The 21,024-nt window shown below is 39.3% G+C and overlaps 1 protein-coding gene across 4 annotated transcripts in view; it reads left to right on the forward strand.

Annotated features, from left to right (window-relative positions):
* DPH6 (diphthamine biosynthesis 6) overlaps positions 1-21,024 on the forward strand; it is a 267,666-nt gene that overhangs the window by 208,644 nt on the left and 37,998 nt on the right. For 3 of the 4 annotated variants that reach the window (XM_044436301.1, XM_044436304.1, XM_044436305.1), the window contains 2 exons: positions 9,001-9,406; positions 17,485-19,007. In XM_044436301.1, the coding sequence (XP_044292236.1) occupies positions 9,001-9,406; positions 17,485-17,651 (573 nt within the window). In that variant the 3' untranslated portion in view covers positions 17,652-19,007. Of the gene's footprint in view, positions 1-9,000; positions 9,407-17,484; positions 19,008-21,024 lie in introns of those variants that run through there. The other variant, XM_044436302.1, reaches the window with a different exon arrangement.

The raw sequence follows: 21,024 nt of genomic DNA on the forward strand, positions 1-21,024 counted from the left end.
CAAGAGAAAAACATTTCTATGGATCCTTACATAAGACAGCTTCAATCCGTTTGTGTAAATCACCAGATTTGTTTCCTTAAGGTTTAACAAAAATGTCCCAGCTAAGTGTTGTACCTGGCTGTCTTCAGCTGTTTGCTGAAATCAGGCTGTTCTCTTATCTATGGGAAGTTTAACTGGTGGTGCAATTTGGACTTCTTTTAAATAATTGAACTCATTATCTAACATTTGCTGTAGAGTTTCAAAGAATAGATGACACTGCCATTATGCACTGCAGAACAAGGATGGAACAGCCATATAGCCGGAAAACAGGAGGAAGTAGGTGGGGAATAATGGTTGACTAAAAGCAGAGTTTGTCTTGGAAACAATCTTTCCGCACCAGTTGTATAACTGAAGCAAAGAAAATAGAAGAAATAAAGCTAGCAATTCATTGCACTTCATACTGCTTATACAGAAAGACTAAATAACTTAAAATAGATTATAAACTTGGCAGTCAGAGAAGGCTGGGAGATTTGGTGACTTTTTGTTGCTCAGCTTCTGGGTCTAATGCTAATCTTCAACCTGGAAGTGTTCACATACTTTCTAAATTCATTTCAAGTATCTTGTAGCTTATGCAAGGACAGGATACAAATGGCTGGCACAAAGTTTATCAAGAACAACTTTATTGATCATGGAGCAGCAGCAAAATTAAGTCTTCAGCTTGCAGTGATCAGTTATACTCAATTACAATTTGGAAAATAGATACGAAGGAATCATTTGATAAAAGCACTAACTATGATACAAAAAGCTGCTGTGTAAGTATATCAAAGTGATAATAACATTGGAAGCTCAGGTGACAGCAGTGGCGAGGAGTGCTTTCCTTCAGCTTCAGCTGATCCATCAGCTGCGCCCCTACCTGGAGTACGACTGCCTGGCGACAGTGACACACGCATTGGTGACTTCCCGCCTTGACTTCTGTAACACGCTCTACGTGGGGCTACCCTTGAAGACAGTCCGGATACTTCAGTTGGTTCAAAATAGAGCTACCAGGCTGCTGACGGGGACTGGGCAGAAGAAAGCACCAGGGATGTTAAATGCATCCTTCACATTAAGATTTGCAGTGGTTCCGCTCCTATCTCAATGACCGATTCCAGAAGGTGGTGCTGGGGGACTATGGCTCTGCGCCATGGCAGCTATGCCATGGAGTACAGCAGGGATCCATTTTGTCCCCTTTGCTGTTTAGCGTCTACATGAAACCGCTGGGAGAGGTCATCAGGAGGTGTGGGCTGCGGAATCATCAGTACACTGATGATACCCAGCTCTACCTCTCGTTCTCCACCAATCCAGGTGAGGCAATGGCTGTGCTGAACTGGTGCCTGGCCAAGGTAATGGGCTGGATGAGTGCCAATAAACTGAAGCTCAATTCAGACAAGATGGAGGTCCTGTTGGTTGGCGGATCGGGCTTCAGAGAGGGTGAATTGAACCTAGTCCTGAATGGGGTTGCACTCCCTCTTAGGGACGAGGTCCACAGCTTGGGAGTGCTCCTTGACCCAGAGCTTTCACTGGAAGCTCAGATGACAGCAGTGGCGAGGAGCGCTTTCTTTCAGCTTCGGCTGATCCATCAGCTGCGCCCCTACCTGGAGAACGACTGCCTGGTGACAGTGACACACACGTTGGTGACTTCCAGACTTGACTTCTGTAACGCGCTCTATGTGGGGCTGCCCTTGAAGATTGTCTGGATATTTCAATTGGTTCAAAATAGAGCTGCCAGGCTGCTGATGGGGACTGGGCGTTATGGTCACATGACTCCAGTTCTCCGTCAGCTTCACTGGCTTCCCATTGAAGTCCGGGCCCAATGCAAGGTGTTGGTGATGACCTATAAAGCCCTAAACAGCTTGGGACCTGGTTACCTGAAGGAGCGCTTACGTCCTTATATGCCCACCCGCCCCTTGAGATCAGTGGGAGAGGCCCTTCTCCGGGAACCCTCCGTGAAAGAAATTAGGAGGGTAAGTACTTGGAGGAGGGCTTTCTCTGCGGTGGCGCCCAATCTATGGAATGCGCTCCCCAGAGAGGTCTGCCTGGCACCGTCGTTATTTGTTTTTCGGTGCCAGGAGAAGACCTTTTTATTCAAATGTCATTTTAATTGCTAACATTATTTCCTTATTTTATTCTTTGGCCAGGGTGACTTATTTTATATTGTTAATTCGTTTTATATTTTTAATGTATTATAATGTTTTGTGAGCCACCTCGAGTCTTCGGCGAATGGGGCGGCATAGAAATTTTCTAAATAAATATATATATATATATATATATATATATATCAAGCAGGAAAGTTTCTCTTTCATCTTATTTTAAGAATTGTATATTAAAATGGTAGCCACCCATGACGGATGGGTCTATGTTCCAAGTAGAAACAGAAGATTTGTTTAAAACTCTGTTAGAATGCTAATCCTATTTCTACATTCCAGAACTGAAGCTAATCAGGCTAAGAAATAGGATTTCAACCATTGTTCTGCTTTTGATTTCCATGCATTCATCCAAAGTTTTTAAAAAAGGTTGTGCATGCACAACTTGTGCACACCAATTTTGTTCAGATAAAGTCATAGAAGTAAACACCAGGGAAAGCTGGTGCAATCCTATTCTTCCACTCCAGGTGTTGATGCTCCACAGTCCCATTTCATACCTCTTCCATTTTACCCAAACCTATTCATATAACATCCCTCACCCTAATGCTTATGGGAACAAAAAAAATTGATCGCCTTTGGAAGATACTGGAACTGTCAGAGACCTCTAGCGAAAAATATTTGCAGTTAACATGGCTCACTCTCTTTCTGAGAAATAGCTTTTTTCATATAATGGGTATCAGCTGTATAGAAGATCCCCCAAATGTTTGCACTTTATGCACAGCTGGGATTGTTATGACTGCTCTTGGCAAATTTTAGCAATCTGGATAGGAAGAGCCAAGTGGAGCCAGTTAAGAAAGGAACCTTACACAGAATGGACAGACCTTGTACTCATGCTTGTACTGTTTGGAGGATGTACTTCATATTACTCAAGTATCATAACGCTAAGGCATTTTGAATAAGTCATGTGTTGTAGCCAAGTTATTCACTGATAAAAGAAAGGAAATTGCGTTTAACAGGTGACGGAAATCATTTTTCTAACAGACAGAATTCCTTTTCTGGCAAGCTAGCCTCTGTTTTTAAAAATGACTTGGAGGCCAAGTCATTTGACTAAGAGGTTCTGCAACACTGGGGGGAAAAATAAACCCTGGAAGCCTCATCACACAGACTCATACTTTAAAGGTTGAGTCCTCTGTTAAATGTGAGCTTACATGAATTTGTGGGTGCATGGTGCATAGTCTTTCACTTGGAATGATGATCATTTGTTGAGCCTGAAATTGTACTTTTGCCTTGGCCTAATTCTTCTGTATTTCTTCCCATATTCTAAATGGCAGTTGAAGGCAAGCAGAAATACAGAGTAATTGATTTAACAACCTAAGACAAGTACAAGAAAGTAGGAAAGTTTTGTCTCAATGCTTGACTTGACCTGAGACAGCTTCTTAGACTTATTTTCTAAACAGTACCTCAGCACCTTGGGCCAACCAAGTGGCCTTTAAGCATGAATGAGCATGACTTTTTTCCACTGTAAAGCTCCAGTATTCATCTTTTGAAACTGTTTTGTAACACTGGAAGCAGAATTATATTGACAAGGTTAGAATTCATCTCCTGAAGGGAGACTACAGCACTACTGTTAAGTGCTAATATAACATTTATGTGTTGGTACCTTAATAACAGTCCCAGCTTACCTAATGAAAGTACTGAAAGCAAACAGTACTCAGAGAGATTTTATTATGACTGAAGTGACTGCAATTTGAGGAAAATTATCCCTATTTTTGTTCCTATATCAAACACAGGCATAGTAAAGAAATCGCTACAAGTTTTGGTGTGGAATTAGACTTCTCTATCACTAATCTAGACGTAAGTGCATTTTTCATGTAAACAGCTCACAAGGGTCAAGCAGCAAAGACTTTTCTGTGTGGGAAAACTGCTTGTCAATAATTTTGTGAGTGAATTTTGAAATAAGTGCCTGTAACCTGTCATTATTCCTTCCTCTTGAAGTCAAGAGAGAGTGGATGAAAATTGAGCATGTGAATTGAAAGCAGAGTGAGTGTTACGGCCTTATCGACCTCAGGTAAAATTACTATTTTAACTTGTAATTATTTTTCCATTCAGAGGTCAGACTATGTACAGTACTTACTATTCTGAAGTGCAATGTAAGCAAATTGGTATATAAAAGTCGTTACCAGTAATGCATGTACAGGCAAAGGAACCCTCAGTCACTAATACGAGCATTGCTTTGCTTTGCATGAGGTCTCTTTCCAGAAGGAAAAGGAGTAGGGAGAAAACATTTAAAAGCAAAAATAAAAGTATGACGAGAACATACTGTGAGCCTAAACAAAGGTTTAGTTGTTAATAGGCAAGCAAAACATTTTGTTATATCCTAACAATTTATAGATGAATCCTTGCTGTAAATGCATTAAATTATGTTTGAAACTGTCTTTGTGTGGTGTGTGTGAGAGAGAGGGAGAGAGAGAAACTCAGAACATTTGTGAACAGATCCTTTCTTGGTAGTTCCTGATTATTTGCTTAGGGATTGTACATGGGAATTTTCCAGCAGATTATGCACTTGGTTCTAATTTCAGAGAACATACATTAATCCTACCTTGTTTCAGGAAATATATGGAAATTTTGTTTATTTATTTAGAAAATTGCTATGCTGCCCCATTCACCAAAGCCTCGGGGCGGCTCACAAAACATCAATTAAAATATAATACACTTGCTCTTGGATATAAAAACATTAATAATTTTCAAAAGATTCTGGGTTGGGGCAGTCTTTTATTTTGGGTCGCACTTCCTCTTGGTTATCTCATGGAGAGAGACTTTCTCTTAACCTACAGACCTTAACTCTCTTCATGTTTAGCAGTAGCAGACTTTTGACAGTCTTGTTTAATTGTGACAAACTCTTTTTCCAGAAATGTGTTTTTTTATCCACAGTCCCGCTTACGCATAGTAAGTTAAACTAAGATCATGTGTTTAGCACACAGTACATGGATAGCACTTACTGTGGGTGAGCAGAAAGTTGATTCAAAACTATTGATAGTCAATTTTAGTAGATCAGCAAGTATTTCTGATGCCCTATTGTTTGACAAGTATGGCAAAATTAATCATTTTTTTCCCATTGGCCAAATTTATGGTGGGTAAAACCAAAAGAGATTATGAATCCAAAAGGATTTCTGCAAACTGGAGAGAATAGGTACCACAATAGCAAATGTGGTTCTATGTAAGCAAGTGTAAAGTACTGCATGTAGCAGCAAATTCCCAGCTTCAAGTGTAAGGTAGTGGGATCTGAGCATTCCGACTGACCAAGAAAGAGATTTTGCGATTTTGGTAGACAGGTCATTGAAAATGTGAAATGAAGCTGCCAATGTCATATTGCTGTTATATAAAGTATGGTGTGAGAGTACTTAAAAATTCTAGTCATTTAATCCTTTTTAAAAAGTATATATACCTGCCCAGACCCTATGATCATCTGCAGAGGTCCTTCTCTGGGAACGCTCTGTGAAGGAGGTTAGCAATGTTGCTACCAGGAGAAGGACCTTCTCAGTGGGAGCACCCCGACTGTGGAATCTGCTTCCCAGAGAGGTACACCTGGCACTGACTCTATTCGTTTTGACACCAGGCTAAAACCATTTTTATTTTCCCAGCATTTCCCAGCAGGACATCTATTACATCACTGGTTGATATGTCACATATGACATATGAGATACGAGATATGACAGCTACGAGGGATAGCCTCATATTCACAGTTCGATCTGCTGCAATGTACATTCTTTATGTAGGGCTGCCCTCATGCTTGGTTTGAAAGCTGCAAGCTGGTTCAAAAGGCAGCAGCCAGGATGTTGAATGAGGTCTCTGGCTATGTGCATATTTGATCAATGCTTAAGCCACTGTACTGGCTGCGCATTAGCTAGTGAGCCAAGAATGAGGTGTTGCTGTTGGCATATAAAGCCCTGAACTGCCTGGAAACAGGTTACCTGTCAGATCACCTTGTTTAATGAAGTCCTGTGTGATCATTAAGATAATCAGAAGAGACATGTTGTGCCGTGACCTACAGATTGTGGTTGCTATGTTGCAGCAACCCGGAAGCAGTCTTCTCCATGGTGCTGGACACCTTCTGGAAAGACTCCCATCTGGTTTCAGGAGGTACAAACCTGAAGCCTATTTCTTTACCCAGCCCTTCCCTGAGTGAATGTGCTGCCCAGTTTGTTTGTAATGATGGTGTTATATATAGTAGTTAGTTTTATGTAGTTAGTAATGTTAGTACTGTTTAATATAAATGTTAAAGAAAATATTGTGTATTTAATTATATTTTAATGTATACCACAATTTTAAATGGATTAAATGTATTTCATATTTTAGTAAATTCATTAGAGGAATTTTCAAAACTTGGTAAAGTGGTACATGTGTATGAATATATTAAATATATGAAAAAGTGACATTTTCAAATAGGAACTGCATGGTTTTTGTGGGCCTTTCTTGAAATGGAAATACCTAAGGTGATATTTGTCTGAGCTATGACTGGGAGAAAGGGAGCCTTGATGGTAGAAAAGCTCAGACTTCTCTGTGCTTACTATTTATGAAGCAAAAATGTTCATAACTGCATTCACACAATTGTCATATCTAGTTCTGCACTGAGTCTAATCATTCTGCTGAATCGCTATACATAGTGGCTACTTATAAGTCTGCCAATAGTTTTTTTTTAACTAGGCACTATTGCTTTGATGCATACTTCATAGCAGATTAGGCCTTTCACAGGTATGTCTTGGAGAAGATACTCTCTGCTTGACACAGATAATTGGACTGCTCTAAACTGCATTTCTACATTTGAAATTAAAGACTGTCTGATCTGGGAACCACCAGAAAAAAGAAAATTTGAACTTGTCATTCTCAGAATGCTGGAGTGTGGCATTCTTCCCATAATTAAGAAAAACCAAAGGAAAAACAAGTGGCAGTCAGGAAATTCTGACTGAAGCAGAGTATGAACACATTGAATTAGACAGTTTGATTCAAGAGAAGGTGGAGTGTTATACTTCTATTTTTTCCATTTAATTCTGTGAACAGTTTGTTTTGGATTATTTGGGATAGGTTTATATATTCTTCCTGCAGACATAGAAAATATTGATTTATACTAATAATTGATGTACGAAACACTTAAAAAGTAGGAACTACGTAAGAAGATACACTCAATCAAAGGTAACAATCAAATGTATATCTTCTCAGATCAAGAAAGATGTGGCAATATTCTGGATGGGAAATAAATTTAACATTGTGTTCTCCCAAGCTTTTTGACCATTGCTAATGATGGAATAATAATATAGTGTACTTTTTTATATATATATTGATTGCTTGTTTTCTTTCCCCATGTCATGAGCTGCCTAATTAACACAGTCACCCTTGCTGGGCACAGGATGTTGTAATGTCTGAACACAATAACGTTGGGTGGCCAGGGTGTGAAACCCATGACTCAGTGGTTTGTTAACCAGTCCAGCCATCCTCGCTCATCAGATCTGGATGTCACAGCAACGCATGCCTGGCAAGGACGATTATGCTAATTAAGTTGGCAAGAAAAAGCGCACACAGGGAAGGAAAATAAGCTGCCATGGCATATCTTCCACTACCACCCATGATCATGCAAATACACCCAACAACTTATATAGGCATCAAGAGATTTTTGATTCATCCCTCACTGATCAGATATTCATATCTGGCTTGTTAATGCGGTTTACGTTTCTATTAACTTGTTAATGATCCAAGGCAATCAGCAAAGATGTGTGGCTGAAATGGCCTGGGATCTGTTGGATAAATCAAGATGCAACAATATAAAGAACCGCTGAATTTGGCCTGGATGGGGTTGTACTTTCTGGGAGGAAATAGTTTACTGCAACTCCCACTGCTTCTGGCCTGAAGAGTAAGAGATACTGTTTGAGTGAGCTCTGAAGAGGACCCTTCCTTAAAATGAATGTTAAAGATTTGTTTCTAAAGCAGAGTCTATTTGGTTCTGTTAGGTACAATCTACCTGCATTGAAACACAGGGTAGGTATATAGAAATAGCCAGAACTGGAATCCTTCGAACTTTAAACTTCCTTAGTCTAACATTTGCTAGCAGGAATGTCTGAAAGTGAAATACTTAGTGTGCCATGGTTGTGAATGTTTAGATAGACCTCCTGTGTGCTCATCCCTCACTTTGGAGAGGTATGAGGGACGAGTGCAAGGTCATGGAAGCTCTTGCATTTTATGTTTTATACCAAGTCATAGAATTACCATAGAATATTGGTACAGAGAGAGAAGTCTCATGAAAATCAATACTGTAGAGTAAAGGTATTTGGAATTGATAAAGCAATTTTAGTTGTTAGGATAAAAATTTAATTTTCCCTAAAAGATGTGTCTGTGGTGTTTTTTAGACATATAACTAGCTACATTTTTTTCTAAATTTCTTATGAATTCTAAACGGTGTTATTTTTATTATTTGAATTTTAAAAGTGGGCCTTCGTTTTTTTTTACCATTGTATAATTCCCCTTGCTATATAAAAAAATTTCTATTGTTTCTGATTCAATGTTTGCACTGGCTGTATATCTTACTTTTATTTAATCAAATATCATTCTCCTTCTCGTTGTGCTTTAAGCAGTGTCCTATGTAACCCTAAATGTTGTCGGTTCTCACAAGACTTCCTGTGTACTACGTAATTTGCTAATTTGCATTTTTATTCCTTAGTAAACTATCTTTGTGTGTGATATATATTAGTGTCATTTCATATTTGCATATGTGTAATTTATTCACAACTTTTTGACTTCCTGGTATCATTGTATATTCAACCCTGATAAGCAGTTCCTCTCCATATAACAGTCATTAAAAAAAATTCTAGTGTTTTCTGATATTAATAGTGGTCTGTTTAATTTCTAGGCAGAAGATGAAGACATGAGTAATGCTGTACCTGCGGCATGTGGAGAGCTAGCTGTGATTGTGGTACCTTTTCTTCCCAGAGCTGCCTCCATCGAATGGCATGTCATTGCAGTACTAGATGAGCAACAGCAAAAGCAAAAGTTTGTCCTCATGAGGTCTCTGGAGAACTGCCAAATTAAGTGTGAAGCTGTACAGTCCCATCCCACCCGTACTACAGCTGTTAACATATCCGTAACCATAACTTCACCATCAACATCTGCAATCAGTTTAGACACAGTCCTGTGCAACATGGTGGAAATGTTTAAGCAAACTGTAGAGAAAATGTCAGGAGATGGTGACATAACTCCTTTGGCTTTTAGAACTTTCTACCAGAAAAATTCTTTTGAAATCGAGGCACTGAAAACAGGTAAGTCTCTGTCTTGTTTACCTGCTATTTCAGGTATCTCAAAAAGGCCATGGTTCACTAGATAGAACGTAAAGAATGGTATCCATTTGTGGTGTAGCAGTAGTGCTAATGATGCTGCACTAGGGTAAACCAGTGCTAGCACAGTGCCATTAATGCTTCATAGTGCAAAGGGAAATAGTGATTATTTATGCCCAATATTCAATGGCAAATCACCAGGTGTTTTTTTTTTTCACTAGCGAGCACTAATGATGCTCTTGATTAGTGCAACTTGAGTAGTGCTAGTGCTGCTTCTCCACTAGATACCATCCAAAGTCCAAACATCTCCCTCTATACTGATCTTGGTTATGCGGACCACCTAAATCTTTCCCTGAGTGCACTTTAATGCCAGAGTGTCATTCCCTTTATCTTGTAGCCCGGAGCTTGATTATGTTTTTCACCTTTTTATGTGGAGTAGTGAAGCCTAAAAGGTCCATATCAGAACTCCATGTGAGCTAAGTCTCTTCCTGGCTTACCCCAGAACTCCTTTCAGTGCCAAGGTTCACCCAAATATCCAATGTAAGTGGCATCTTGCAGCCATTCAGTTCACAATGTCTCATTTGTTCAAGTGTTCCAAATATTCAATTTTCAACAGGAGGTATATGAAAGTTGGTAAGGATATATTCCAGAGTTAGCAGTGCTTGTTGGAAATGTGGGGAAACTCTAGGCTGGTGGAAAGGGTGTGGAGCTTTTTGGGCACCCCAGAGAGCCAGGTTGGGTCCCTGGACCCAATCACCCAGAGCATGCACAGAGCAGTTTGCTGAATCCAATCTAGTATTTACTTCTAGGAACTCTCCTTAGGAGTATGTTTGACCCCCATCCTTTTGAAAAGGGACTTTTGGAATGTGCATGCCTCCTCCCTGCATGCCAGTCCTCTAATTGGGTAGCCCTCCTCTCCCAGCATTTTGTCTTGGGGTAGAGAGCCATGGACCCACTTCATCTGTATCTGAGAAACTTTCCTCTTCCAAGCCTTTTCCCAATAGCTGTATATCCTGATCATTTTCAGAGACTGCCAGAGTACCTGGGGAATGTGATGAAGTTGCGTGTGCTGATGTTCCATGACAATTGGAGAGAATTACAACAAGAGTCAGTGTGGTGTAGTGGTTAAGAGCATGGCACTGGGACTCAGACAACCTGGGTTCTAGTCCCCGCTCAGCCATGGAGCCAACTGGATGACTTTGGGCCAGTCACAGACTCTCAGCCCAACCTACCTCACAGGGTTGTTGTTGTGGAGATAAGATGGAGGAGGTGAATGATGTAAGCTGCCTTGAGCCCTTTGTAGGAAAAAGGCAGGATATAAATAAAAAAAAAATAAAAGAAATAATAATAAATAAAATGCATGGAAAGAATAGGGTTTAGCAGCATCTCTCCTTCAGGAAGGAAACTACTAAGGATTTGTCTGTATGGAAACAGTTGCTTAAGATTGCAGTAGCTCAGAAGACAATGGGTATCTATTACCATATAACAAGGGGGGAAGTGTGTTCTCTTTTGTGGGTGTGCAGTGGAGGATAATGTAGAAATAAATATTTCAAAAGGAATAGCCATAATTTTCATAAGATGTGAACTGGACGCAGGAAAACCTGCCAGCTTCTATATAAGGGTTTGCATTAAAACCTTTTATTGCATTTTAGATAGCAGACACACAGAAGATGGTTCAGCATGAATCAAACATATGCTAGAATCTTTTACTGTGCGAGGAAACCTCTTGTACATATCTGCCAGGAATGAGCTTAGCTGCCAATCTCATTTTTGTCTCATGAAAGTAAAAGGGAGTTTTGTATTGTTGTCAATGTGGGTAAAGATCAGGCCTCTGTTGGTGACTCACACATGCGCAAACCTTTAAAAAAAGAAAGCAAGGATATTTGCAAAGCTCAACTGGTCCATATTAATTAGCTGACATAAATGTTAGCCCTCAAAGACTGTGCTGTCCTATTTTTTAAACCTAACCTGCAGCACTATTCAGAGGAAATCCAAGTTGACATTGCTTAATAGATTTTAAATATAAAAATAGAAAGTGATAAAAATGTGGCATAGAATAAGCACAGCTAATGCACAAAGCAAGGAATGTCTGTAGCCTGACAGAATGTTATTTGTTATACAGTGCTTTGTTTTATGAGCTAATAGAACATGCGACTAGGTTTTAAATTATATCATATTTTTCTTCTCTTTCTGAATCTGAAATGTTACAAGAAGTATGTAATAGTTCTTGCAATAAGCTATATTTTCTTATATTTGATCATGACATGATTTTTGCATTAAGTATAAGGATTGTTTGATGCACTTATTTTAGGTAACTTGATCCTATGAGCAGGGGTGCAGTTTGTTACATAGAGAAGGTAAGCAGCTTAGGGATACTCCCAGATCTACACTGTCACTTGAAGACCAGGTGGCCTCAATGACACAAAGTGCCTTTTAGCAACTGTGGCTGGTTTGCCAACTACAACTGCTGGTACACAAGTATAGTCCATCCAGAGAGCCACAGTTTGGTAACCAACTGATTGGATTATTTTAATGCACTGTATGTAGCAATTTGTGCAGAATGTGGCTACCAGAATTCTGATTGGTGCAACCAGACAATATGTAAAGAGCTACAACTCACTTTGAATTCAAGTTCCTGTTTTTCACCTTTAAAGCCTAAAAATTCTTGGAAGCCAAATACCTGAAGGAACACTTCTCCATTTGTCTGTTAGCTCATTATCTTACATGTTCAGAGGAGGCTTTTCTTCACAGGAAACTTGCTCTCTAGGAACAAAACAGAGGGTCTTCTCAGTGATGGCACCTTATCTTTGGAAAGCCCCTCCCTCAAAGTTCAGGTCTTTCTATCAGTCCAGCATCCATTTATTTGCCCAGCTATTAAAGTTTTAAAGCTGGTTTATACATAGACTCCTTTGTTTTGTTATCTGATTTGTTAAACTATTTTTAGGGGCTTCCTATAACCTCCAAATTCGGAGCATTATGGGCATGCCATGTAGGATGTGAGGAGCATGGAGGTGATCTTTGCCTCCACACTTCTCCCTCTCTGACAATCAACTAGGCCGGGATGCTATAGATGGAAAAAGACAAAGGTTGATGCACCATCAGGATACATTGCAGATGTTGTCTAGAGACCATAGGATCATTCCGTCACAATTGTGTGACATTGTGTTTGTGCAGTCTTTCAGGCTTTTCATGTCTCTTGTATACTGCCATGGCATGTGTTGGGATGAAAAATGGTTTAAAAATACCTTTAATAAATATATTGAACATATGTTTGACAATGCAGGAACACTCACGGAACTATTCTATATCTCACCTTTTCATGCTATAAAGAAAGCTTGATTTTATTTGCTAAGGAAGAGGCAGGAAGATGCTAGATCAGGATAAACTGGTGTATCTCTGGGAGGTTCTAACTCAGTCTTTTAATGCTAGCAACAATACAAATCTTTTTTCTTTGTCCTAAATTAGTCTGCTGAAATCAAGAAAGCTTTGGGGAAAATGGGAAAAAAGTGCAAATTTCCCTCTCTGATTCTGAAAACAAAAACCAGCCTTCAGAGGCACCTTGTTCTGCCATTCTTTGTCTTCTGTCTTGAGCTATTATTTTGTACCTTGCTGTTGGTGGACCATAGAGTTATAATTTTAAAGAGTATATTCCATAAGTCTAAAGTTCATCCAATCCTGGCTTACCTATAATGATTCCAACAAAGCTTTCTATATAACTGCTTTCCAACAGACCCTCTTGAAAATTGGGACACAAACACCTTGAATAACCAAAACACCAAATGAGTTTTAGCAATCACTTTGTTCCTACAGAACCAGAATCATAGAGCAAGTGAGACAATGAATCTTGTCTCATTGTCTCACTTGAATGAATCTTATTAGAACTAAATGACACATGCACACCTCACTTTTCCCTTCGGCTTAGAACAAAACAAAGTAAAGCAACATGTTTTAACATATTTTTAAATGAGAAAATATGCCAATGTAAAATAATAGTTTTTTGTGTAGCTATGATTCCTGTCTAAGAACAAAATGAAGTTATTGAAGGTGCTATTGATTGTAGTTGTTAGATTATATCTTCTTGTTTGAACTGTGCCCACCCCTGCAAATGGGAGTAGGTTCCTGCAATTCATTCTCTTCAGTGCACACATGAAGGGGATGGAGAGATGCTTTGCTTAAGTAGAACTTGAAATTATTGGGGGCGGGGAAAAGGCAACTCTGCTGGAAATCTCAAATGAGCTGCTAATTAAAAGCATGTATCGCTCCCCCTTTTGTCACAAGGAATTTCAGTGTTCATTTAGCCAAGTCCGAGTAAATTAGAACAGCCCATTGCAGCTGACAAAGTAAGATGAGAACTAAGAATATGTGCTCTCCATGTGTTGTAACAGATTACTGGGAAGTATTATAGCCAATGTTATTGATGTCAAAAGAAGCTAAAGGTTTGTGATGCAAATGTGAGAGAGATAGCTTTCTGTCAGCCTAAGATGAAATGTAAAGTTTTATTGAACCAAGAGCAGTCCTGATGGTGAACTTCTCTGTGGCAATCCCTCATAACATATGAGAGCATTATAGGCACCGTGCTGAGACCACAGGATGCGTTGGAAGCAGGGGGATTAGATTAAGCTGACATATATACTTAGTAGGATGCTGTTACGCTTTTAGAAGGCTTTAGCATAAATTCTGACCATTTCTTTCCATATTCTCATTTACATAGCACATTAATATAAATAAGTCAAGATGATTTGCCTTTGCCATCCAGGCAACTAGGTTATTCCACAGCATGTGCACATTCTCACTATTAGGACTTTTGCAAGCCTTGTTCATACCAACTATGCAAAAATATATCTGAATATTTAACACGGCTTGAAAAAGATCTCTCACATTACATAATCCTTAAAAAAAACAAATCAAAAGAATAAGAGGAGATAAAACTGGGCAACATGATAGAATATCTATCTAATCATTGATTTGATTTGTAGCCCTGAACCACTGTGAAATGTTCTGCAGTGTAAGAGTATTGTTAAAAGGAGCACATATAAGAAACAACTAGGTAAGATTATATACATCAAACATAATGGATATTACAACTCTGCAGTGATGCCTACTTAATCCCACCACAGGAAGGCAGCTTGTGTGATAAAAAGATTCCTTGAATCAAATTTTTGGTAATCTCCAGAAGAATTCCATTGAAGGACGTTCATAAAGAAAGTCTCTGTCTTCCATTGTCCTAAGTTTGGACATTCTGGTCCAGCCTTGGTGATCATGATAAATCATAAGGAATGTCTGGAGACTCCAAGATGAACTGTCATCATTCCAAAGAAAGGTTAAGGAAAGTATTAGTGGTTTAGAGCAAGAGCAGGAAACCATTTTGGACCCATGGGCAATTTAATAATCTGTCCTGAAAAGGTGAAATGTATTGGAAATTTTTATATTTAACTGATCACACCTGATCAGCTTTTACAATACCCACAAATGATGCAAAAGTCTTCAAATGTACAATTATAGCTAAGGGTATGATGCTGTGCATGTTTATGCAGAATACCAAATGTGTTCAGTGAAACATAGTTCTAGATAGGCCTGCTTGGGTGTGTAACCTAAGGCAAATAAATGGGCCGATCATGAAGTACCAGTACTAAGATGGACATTAAAAGCAAATAGTTGAATAATCCAAGCAAAGCTGAATACTGATTTTGGGTGATTGTTCTTATACACTCTTGTACCTGAAGCTGGATGGAAACAACAGGATTATGGGTGCTAAGCATACAGAGGTAGAAATTTCATTTTAATTCCATACAAAAGAAAACAAATTTGCCAAATGTAATAGCTGAAACAGCAGATCTTTGCTACTGTTTCACAGAAAAAGAAATAGTAGCTGACAAAATTGGTTCTTGAGGAATAGAATAAAATCATGATATTTCTAAGAAATTTGAGCACAATGCTGTGATTCATTGTTGGGTTGTAATGACATTTTAAAAGGGTAAATGTGGGCAGATTGGGATTTGTGCCACGGAAGAATCTTAGAAACCTTTCCAGTACCGTGTCCATTCAAGATCCTGTATGCAGAATACTAGTTAAGGAGATGGCAGTTCATATTTTATTCTCTTCTTAAGCTGTGGCATTATGATGTCATCTTAAGGCTGATACTTACATTAATTTTGTACTGCTGTGTCTAAATGAATGTTGGCAGTACCATAGTAGATCTAGGAGGCATTCATTAGAGAACAAATATATGTAAGGTCACAGTCTAACTCCTACGGTTTGAATTCCTCTGTAGAAAAACTCAGTCCACTTCCTAGACACACTTGTTGCTTCAGTGGTGGTTTTTAATTGAGCCCTCCCCCAGTGTATAAACTCCCTCATTCACCATGCTGCACTGCTTAACGGAGTGAGTTTCCATACTTTTTTTCTTTTAGTATCCATTGTTCTTTAATAAAAAACAGGTTTGTGATTTGCTACTAGAATGAGAGAGATCGAGCAGCCTTGTGCTATTTAGGGTAAAAATATCAGAGCTGGCAGTCATAGCAAAAATGGAAAATGGATTTAGGTGCTTGTCTTAGAAGTGACAAGAGTGCAAAGTTTTAAAAGTTTAAAAAAAAACTTGGCAAAAACTGTAGATGAACTTGATCTGTCGGTCCTTGATCAGATTAGCTTGAATTTAGGCCATTTATTCTTGCTGCATTGACGCATTGCTGATGAAAGCTCCTTGGAAATGCTTTCTAGCTGTTCTGTCCCGATGTAACATTTTATCTTCAGTGCTAGATTTAAGCCATATTCCTCTATTCTTTATAAAACAAATTTTGTATGCAAAATAAACTTCTTAAAAAGATTGAGAGAACTAAATAGAGCAGCAGGGATCCAAAAACTAAGGCTTTTAGAAGACATTGCCAGAAAACCCCTCTGTCCATCCATCCGTCTGTCCATTTATCCTTCCTTCCTTCCTTTCTTTGAACAGAATATCTTCAATTAAGTTTTAAAAGTAAGATGTTGGCTTAAGAATGGGAAGCCTTGTTTGAGAACAGGAAGAAAAAAGTCCCACTGTGCATGCTTCTGTTTTCAGAACATTTTTCTCAGATTCTGATTTCTCAGTGAAAAAGTGATTGCCAAATATGCCATAATAATGCATCATATTAACAAATGTAATGCCAATATATTAAAATAAATGTTTCTTCATTAATACTGGTAAGATGAGTGCTGCACCTGGCATCTCACATTCCTGTATAGATTGATCGGTAGAATAGGAAAATGTTTATACGTGTTTCTGACATGATCAATGTTCCTGGTCAGTGTCAAGGTAAAGCATGACTGAGCACATATGTTTGTGAAAATTATCCATACTAAAAACACATAAGCCTGGCAATGTTTTATTCTTGTTCAAAAGTAATCAACTGCTGACTGGGTAGAAAGTAGTTCTGTATACCAAGTAGATTAAGAATCGTGCCTCAGTGGTACTCTAAAAATCATAATAGTTGAGTTACCTTCTCTGAGCCTGTCAACCACACTGGACTTGCCATTGTATGCTTTTAGCACAACCTTTTGAAGCTCTTTCTGTTCAAACTGTGTTGCCCTTCTTAATATGTCCAATTTCATTGTTGTGCATAAAGATAGGTAGCTAATATTGTATGGATGTAAGATAGCACCTAGTAGCTAGAATGTTGGACCTGGGGGAGAACTCACTCAGCCACAAAGTGTACCATGTGACTTTAGCCAAGTCACCACCTATCCACCTAACCTATTGTGAGGGTGAAGTGTAAAACCATGATGCTGCACCCAGGTCTTTGGAGAAAACGTGATTGGGCAGAAGCCTTCTCCCCTGAAAGGTGGCCTAGAATTATTTTAATTATATAAGTATACATTGTTGGGGTTGTCTGCTCCTGTGCATCAAGTGTTGCCCCCTCTTTTAGGTCGATCATAAAGTTGTAGCCTTCTCAAGACTCCTTCAAGGCACCGTCTTATAGGTGTACATTTTATCTGGTTTTAAGTTCCAGATCAAGTACCACTGAAGCTTTTCCATGGTGTTTTTTCAATGTGGCTAATAGGGATTTTTTTTTTGTTTTGTTTTATTGCAGCTCCTTTTGAAAAGCATACTCAGAGGATTTGTGGAAACTATGCTTACCATTCATATAAGTATAGCAATTTTGTTCTGCCACCTACTACCCATTTAACAACTTTGCCTTTTTCTTTTTCACATACTTTAAAAGTGCAGCCATTACAAGGATTTAAAAAGTGCATCTAGGAAAAATCACATTTTTTCCACTTGCTTTATAACTTTCAAACCACAGCAGTTTTATATAGCTATGAGAGAAATTCAGAAGGGACTCCTTTTGATCATGTTTTACCTTTGACATTTGGTATTACATAAGTGATGTAGTACAATTCTTAAACATATACCTGTTAACTGTTAATGGAAAAATTCATGGAGGGTAGACTTTCAGTGGCTTACTAGTCATGATGACTATATGCCTTTTCCAGTATCAGAGGAACTATGCATCCCTAGACCAGTCATTGGGGAACATGAGTAGGGTGCTGTGGTTGCAGTCATATCCTTCCAATTGGTTTCTTGTAGGCAGCTGATGAACAGCCACTGTGTGAAGAGAATGCTGGACAGGATGGCTCTTCTTATGTTCTCTGTGGAATCTTAAATAGCAGATGAAGCTTACTTTTGTTATATTAAGAAGCCAAAGAGAGTTATACAGAAGAAATGTTGCCTCAGTTTTCAAGAAAGCCAGTGCGGTGTAGTGATTGGAATGCTGGAGACCCGGCTGATCCGGGTTCTAGCCCCACTCAGCTGTGAACCTCAGTCAGTGACATTTGGCCAGTCGTGGACAGTCAGCCTAACCCACCTCACAGGGTTGTTCTTGTGAGGATAAAATGGAGCTATGTAAGCCAGTTGGGGTTCCTCACAGGAAGATAAATAAGAGAGAGATAAATGCAATGTAACAATATTAAATATATTTAAATCAGAATTAACTGCCAATATGGCAAACTGAATTTTGCTTTTCAAAGAATTACATGCACAGTTAGGCCAAATTTGAGCATGTGGATCCAAATTTAGGCAAATACAGCTGTGCTGGTACAAGTGCACTTCCCTGCCGCCTGCTACCAATAGCAGTCCCTGCAGCACTCTGAAATAGATACACAAAGAAAGCCCTGCTGCATTGGATTAGGTGTAAAAAGAGAATTCCCACATGCTCTGCTCCATGAACAGAGTCCACCCATCAGTGGAAGGTGGATCCTGTATCCAGTCCTTCATGTGAATTCCTTCTCACAAAGCCACAGCAGTGTGGGAGCCTGGGAAAGAAGATGAGAGAAAGGTAAGGATAACTAATACTGGCATTTCTGGCCCCACTCCCCGTCCACCAATATCCCCTCCCTTTCCTGAAGCGCCGAGGTCATTTTTCTGACATCAGAGAAGCAACCAACATTGTTCTCTGTGTACTAACAGCAAGGCAGAGGGATCTGCAGTCAGAGCTCCATCTGCCTCTTCTGAGGTCCAAATTCTCATATGTCTCTAACTTCAGAGGGGTTTTACAAGCCATCTCATGGTCCCTCAGAGGGATACTCTCCCAGCAATCATAGTTTTCTATGGGAGAAGGAAGAAGAAGGCACAAAAGATGCAACTACCAAAAGATCAGTGGCGGATGAAATGGTGTGTGGCCTTTTGAGCACCCCAGAGAGCCAGGTTAGGCTGATGGACCTGATGCTCTGCGCTGCTGGGATAGATGGAGGCGCATGGGCCACAAGCTGCACAGTGTAAAATGAATGATTTTACATTCATTTGAAATACTCGTTTGAGATTTTTGGGTGCTGCCCTGCCATATACATGCATGGATCCATGGTATATACAGCGATGGCTACATTTCAGAATCGTGGTAGGGTGGAAGAATTTCTCAATTTTAACAGTGCCAGGGAAAGAATGGATATATAGAAGATTGGAATACCTCAATGGCTAACTCCGTGCACTTTCTGCTACTTGCAAATCTGGCCCTCAACTCCTTGACAGCATCTGGGAAGCCACTAGGGAAGATCACAGAAATTAAGTTCATGATTAATGCATAGTGCTGCATATCCATATGATTAACATTGAACTGTTAAACATTGAAAATCATTTGTAAAAATTTATTAAGTGAGCTTGATCAGTATTTATTTAGAAAAGTTGGAAAGGGGGCACCTGACTTGGCACTAATTGCTACAGAACAGAGCTGTCTCTTACCTAACTGCCTAGCAATTACATACTTATACTGAAACATTCATTATCAGTCAATATCAGATTTGCAGCCAGATCTTTGTTCCTGACATAAAAAGTCATAATGTGGCATAATAATATTTGAACCCAGTGCTTTCCATTTCAGATATGCTGTTGAGCATGCCATACCCATTCTACATTATTTTCTGAAGTCCTATTCACTGCTGAGACACAGGAACAGGAGGCAGAACCCTCTCAGAGGGATATACTTACACATGATTGAGTTTTGATAACTTTTGTGCATGTCCCTTCTGCTCTGGATTGCTCAGTATCCACGACAAAGCCAAAGAATGATTCCTAGACAAGGATTATATATAGGTCATATCACAGGTTATTAAATGTCTAGAGGTCTGCTACTGTGCAGGTTTATTGGGTTTTGTTTTCTAAAAGCTATGATTTTTTAGTACCTCTAGTGTATAGTTAGAAAATCAGACTATTTATAGCTTGGCTCCTGTTCCATGGAATACTACAACAGTCCAACTGGGAAGCAACTTAACTTGGATATGTGAGACTTTGTTCCATCTGATTTCAGTTTGCATTGCTTTTGCCTGAGGTAATTTCTCATGAGGGTCAGAAGCTTGCAGCACATTCCTAAAATAAGTAGATGTGGAATTTGTGTTGAATGTTGGTTAAACCCACAGTCTAATTGAAAATAGTGTGAATGGAGAATTCATGATAACCCACCCTGTGAATAAGCTATGCAATAAGTGTTGCTCATGAAAAAACTCACAGCACACCTGACAGATGAGGGTTACTGAGAGTTGTCCCCTGACATCTTCCCCCTCCATTTTACAAGAATACCAAGGGGCCCTGCAGCAGGACCCATCATGTCTGCCCACCAGAGTCATAAGCTCTTTCACAATCACTCAGCTTTTCCCCACTTTTTGCACTTTCTTTTGAGATTCTGAAAAGTGATATCTTATTTGACAAATAGTGATACCCACTACAAAATGACAGCACTCCCTGCAGAAAATTGGAGTAGCTGCCACTGGTTCATTGCTCTTTTATTTGGGAAAAAAACAGTCCAAATGTGTGCCTTTTTGGTTTCTTTTTTAATTCAAATGACATGTCTCACCTGGGCAATATCCAGGGGTTTATAAAAGTGTAGCAGGCACTCCTGATGGGTATTAACCCAAGGATGCTTCCAAGAGCTTTATTTCTGAGTTTGGATTTTCTTGACAGCTGTCAGAAGGTGAACTGTCAAAGAAACCAAGGCTGCAAGTGACCTGTGCATGTGAAAAGGAATCACTCCCTTTCAATGAGATCCTAAGAGATTTTTGGTGGGATGGTGGAGAGGGTGAATCATTTCAGGGTCCTCTACTTTTTCTATTCTTTCCCAATTTTCCGGGTGCTTGAGAATGTG

The sequence above is a fragment of the Varanus komodoensis genome, unplaced genomic scaffold, assembly GCF_004798865.1.
Source record: "Varanus komodoensis strain SLA01 unplaced genomic scaffold, ASM479886v1 scaffold3, whole genome shotgun sequence".
In the NCBI taxonomy this organism is placed as follows: Eukaryota; Metazoa; Chordata; class Lepidosauria; order Squamata; family Varanidae; genus Varanus; species Varanus komodoensis.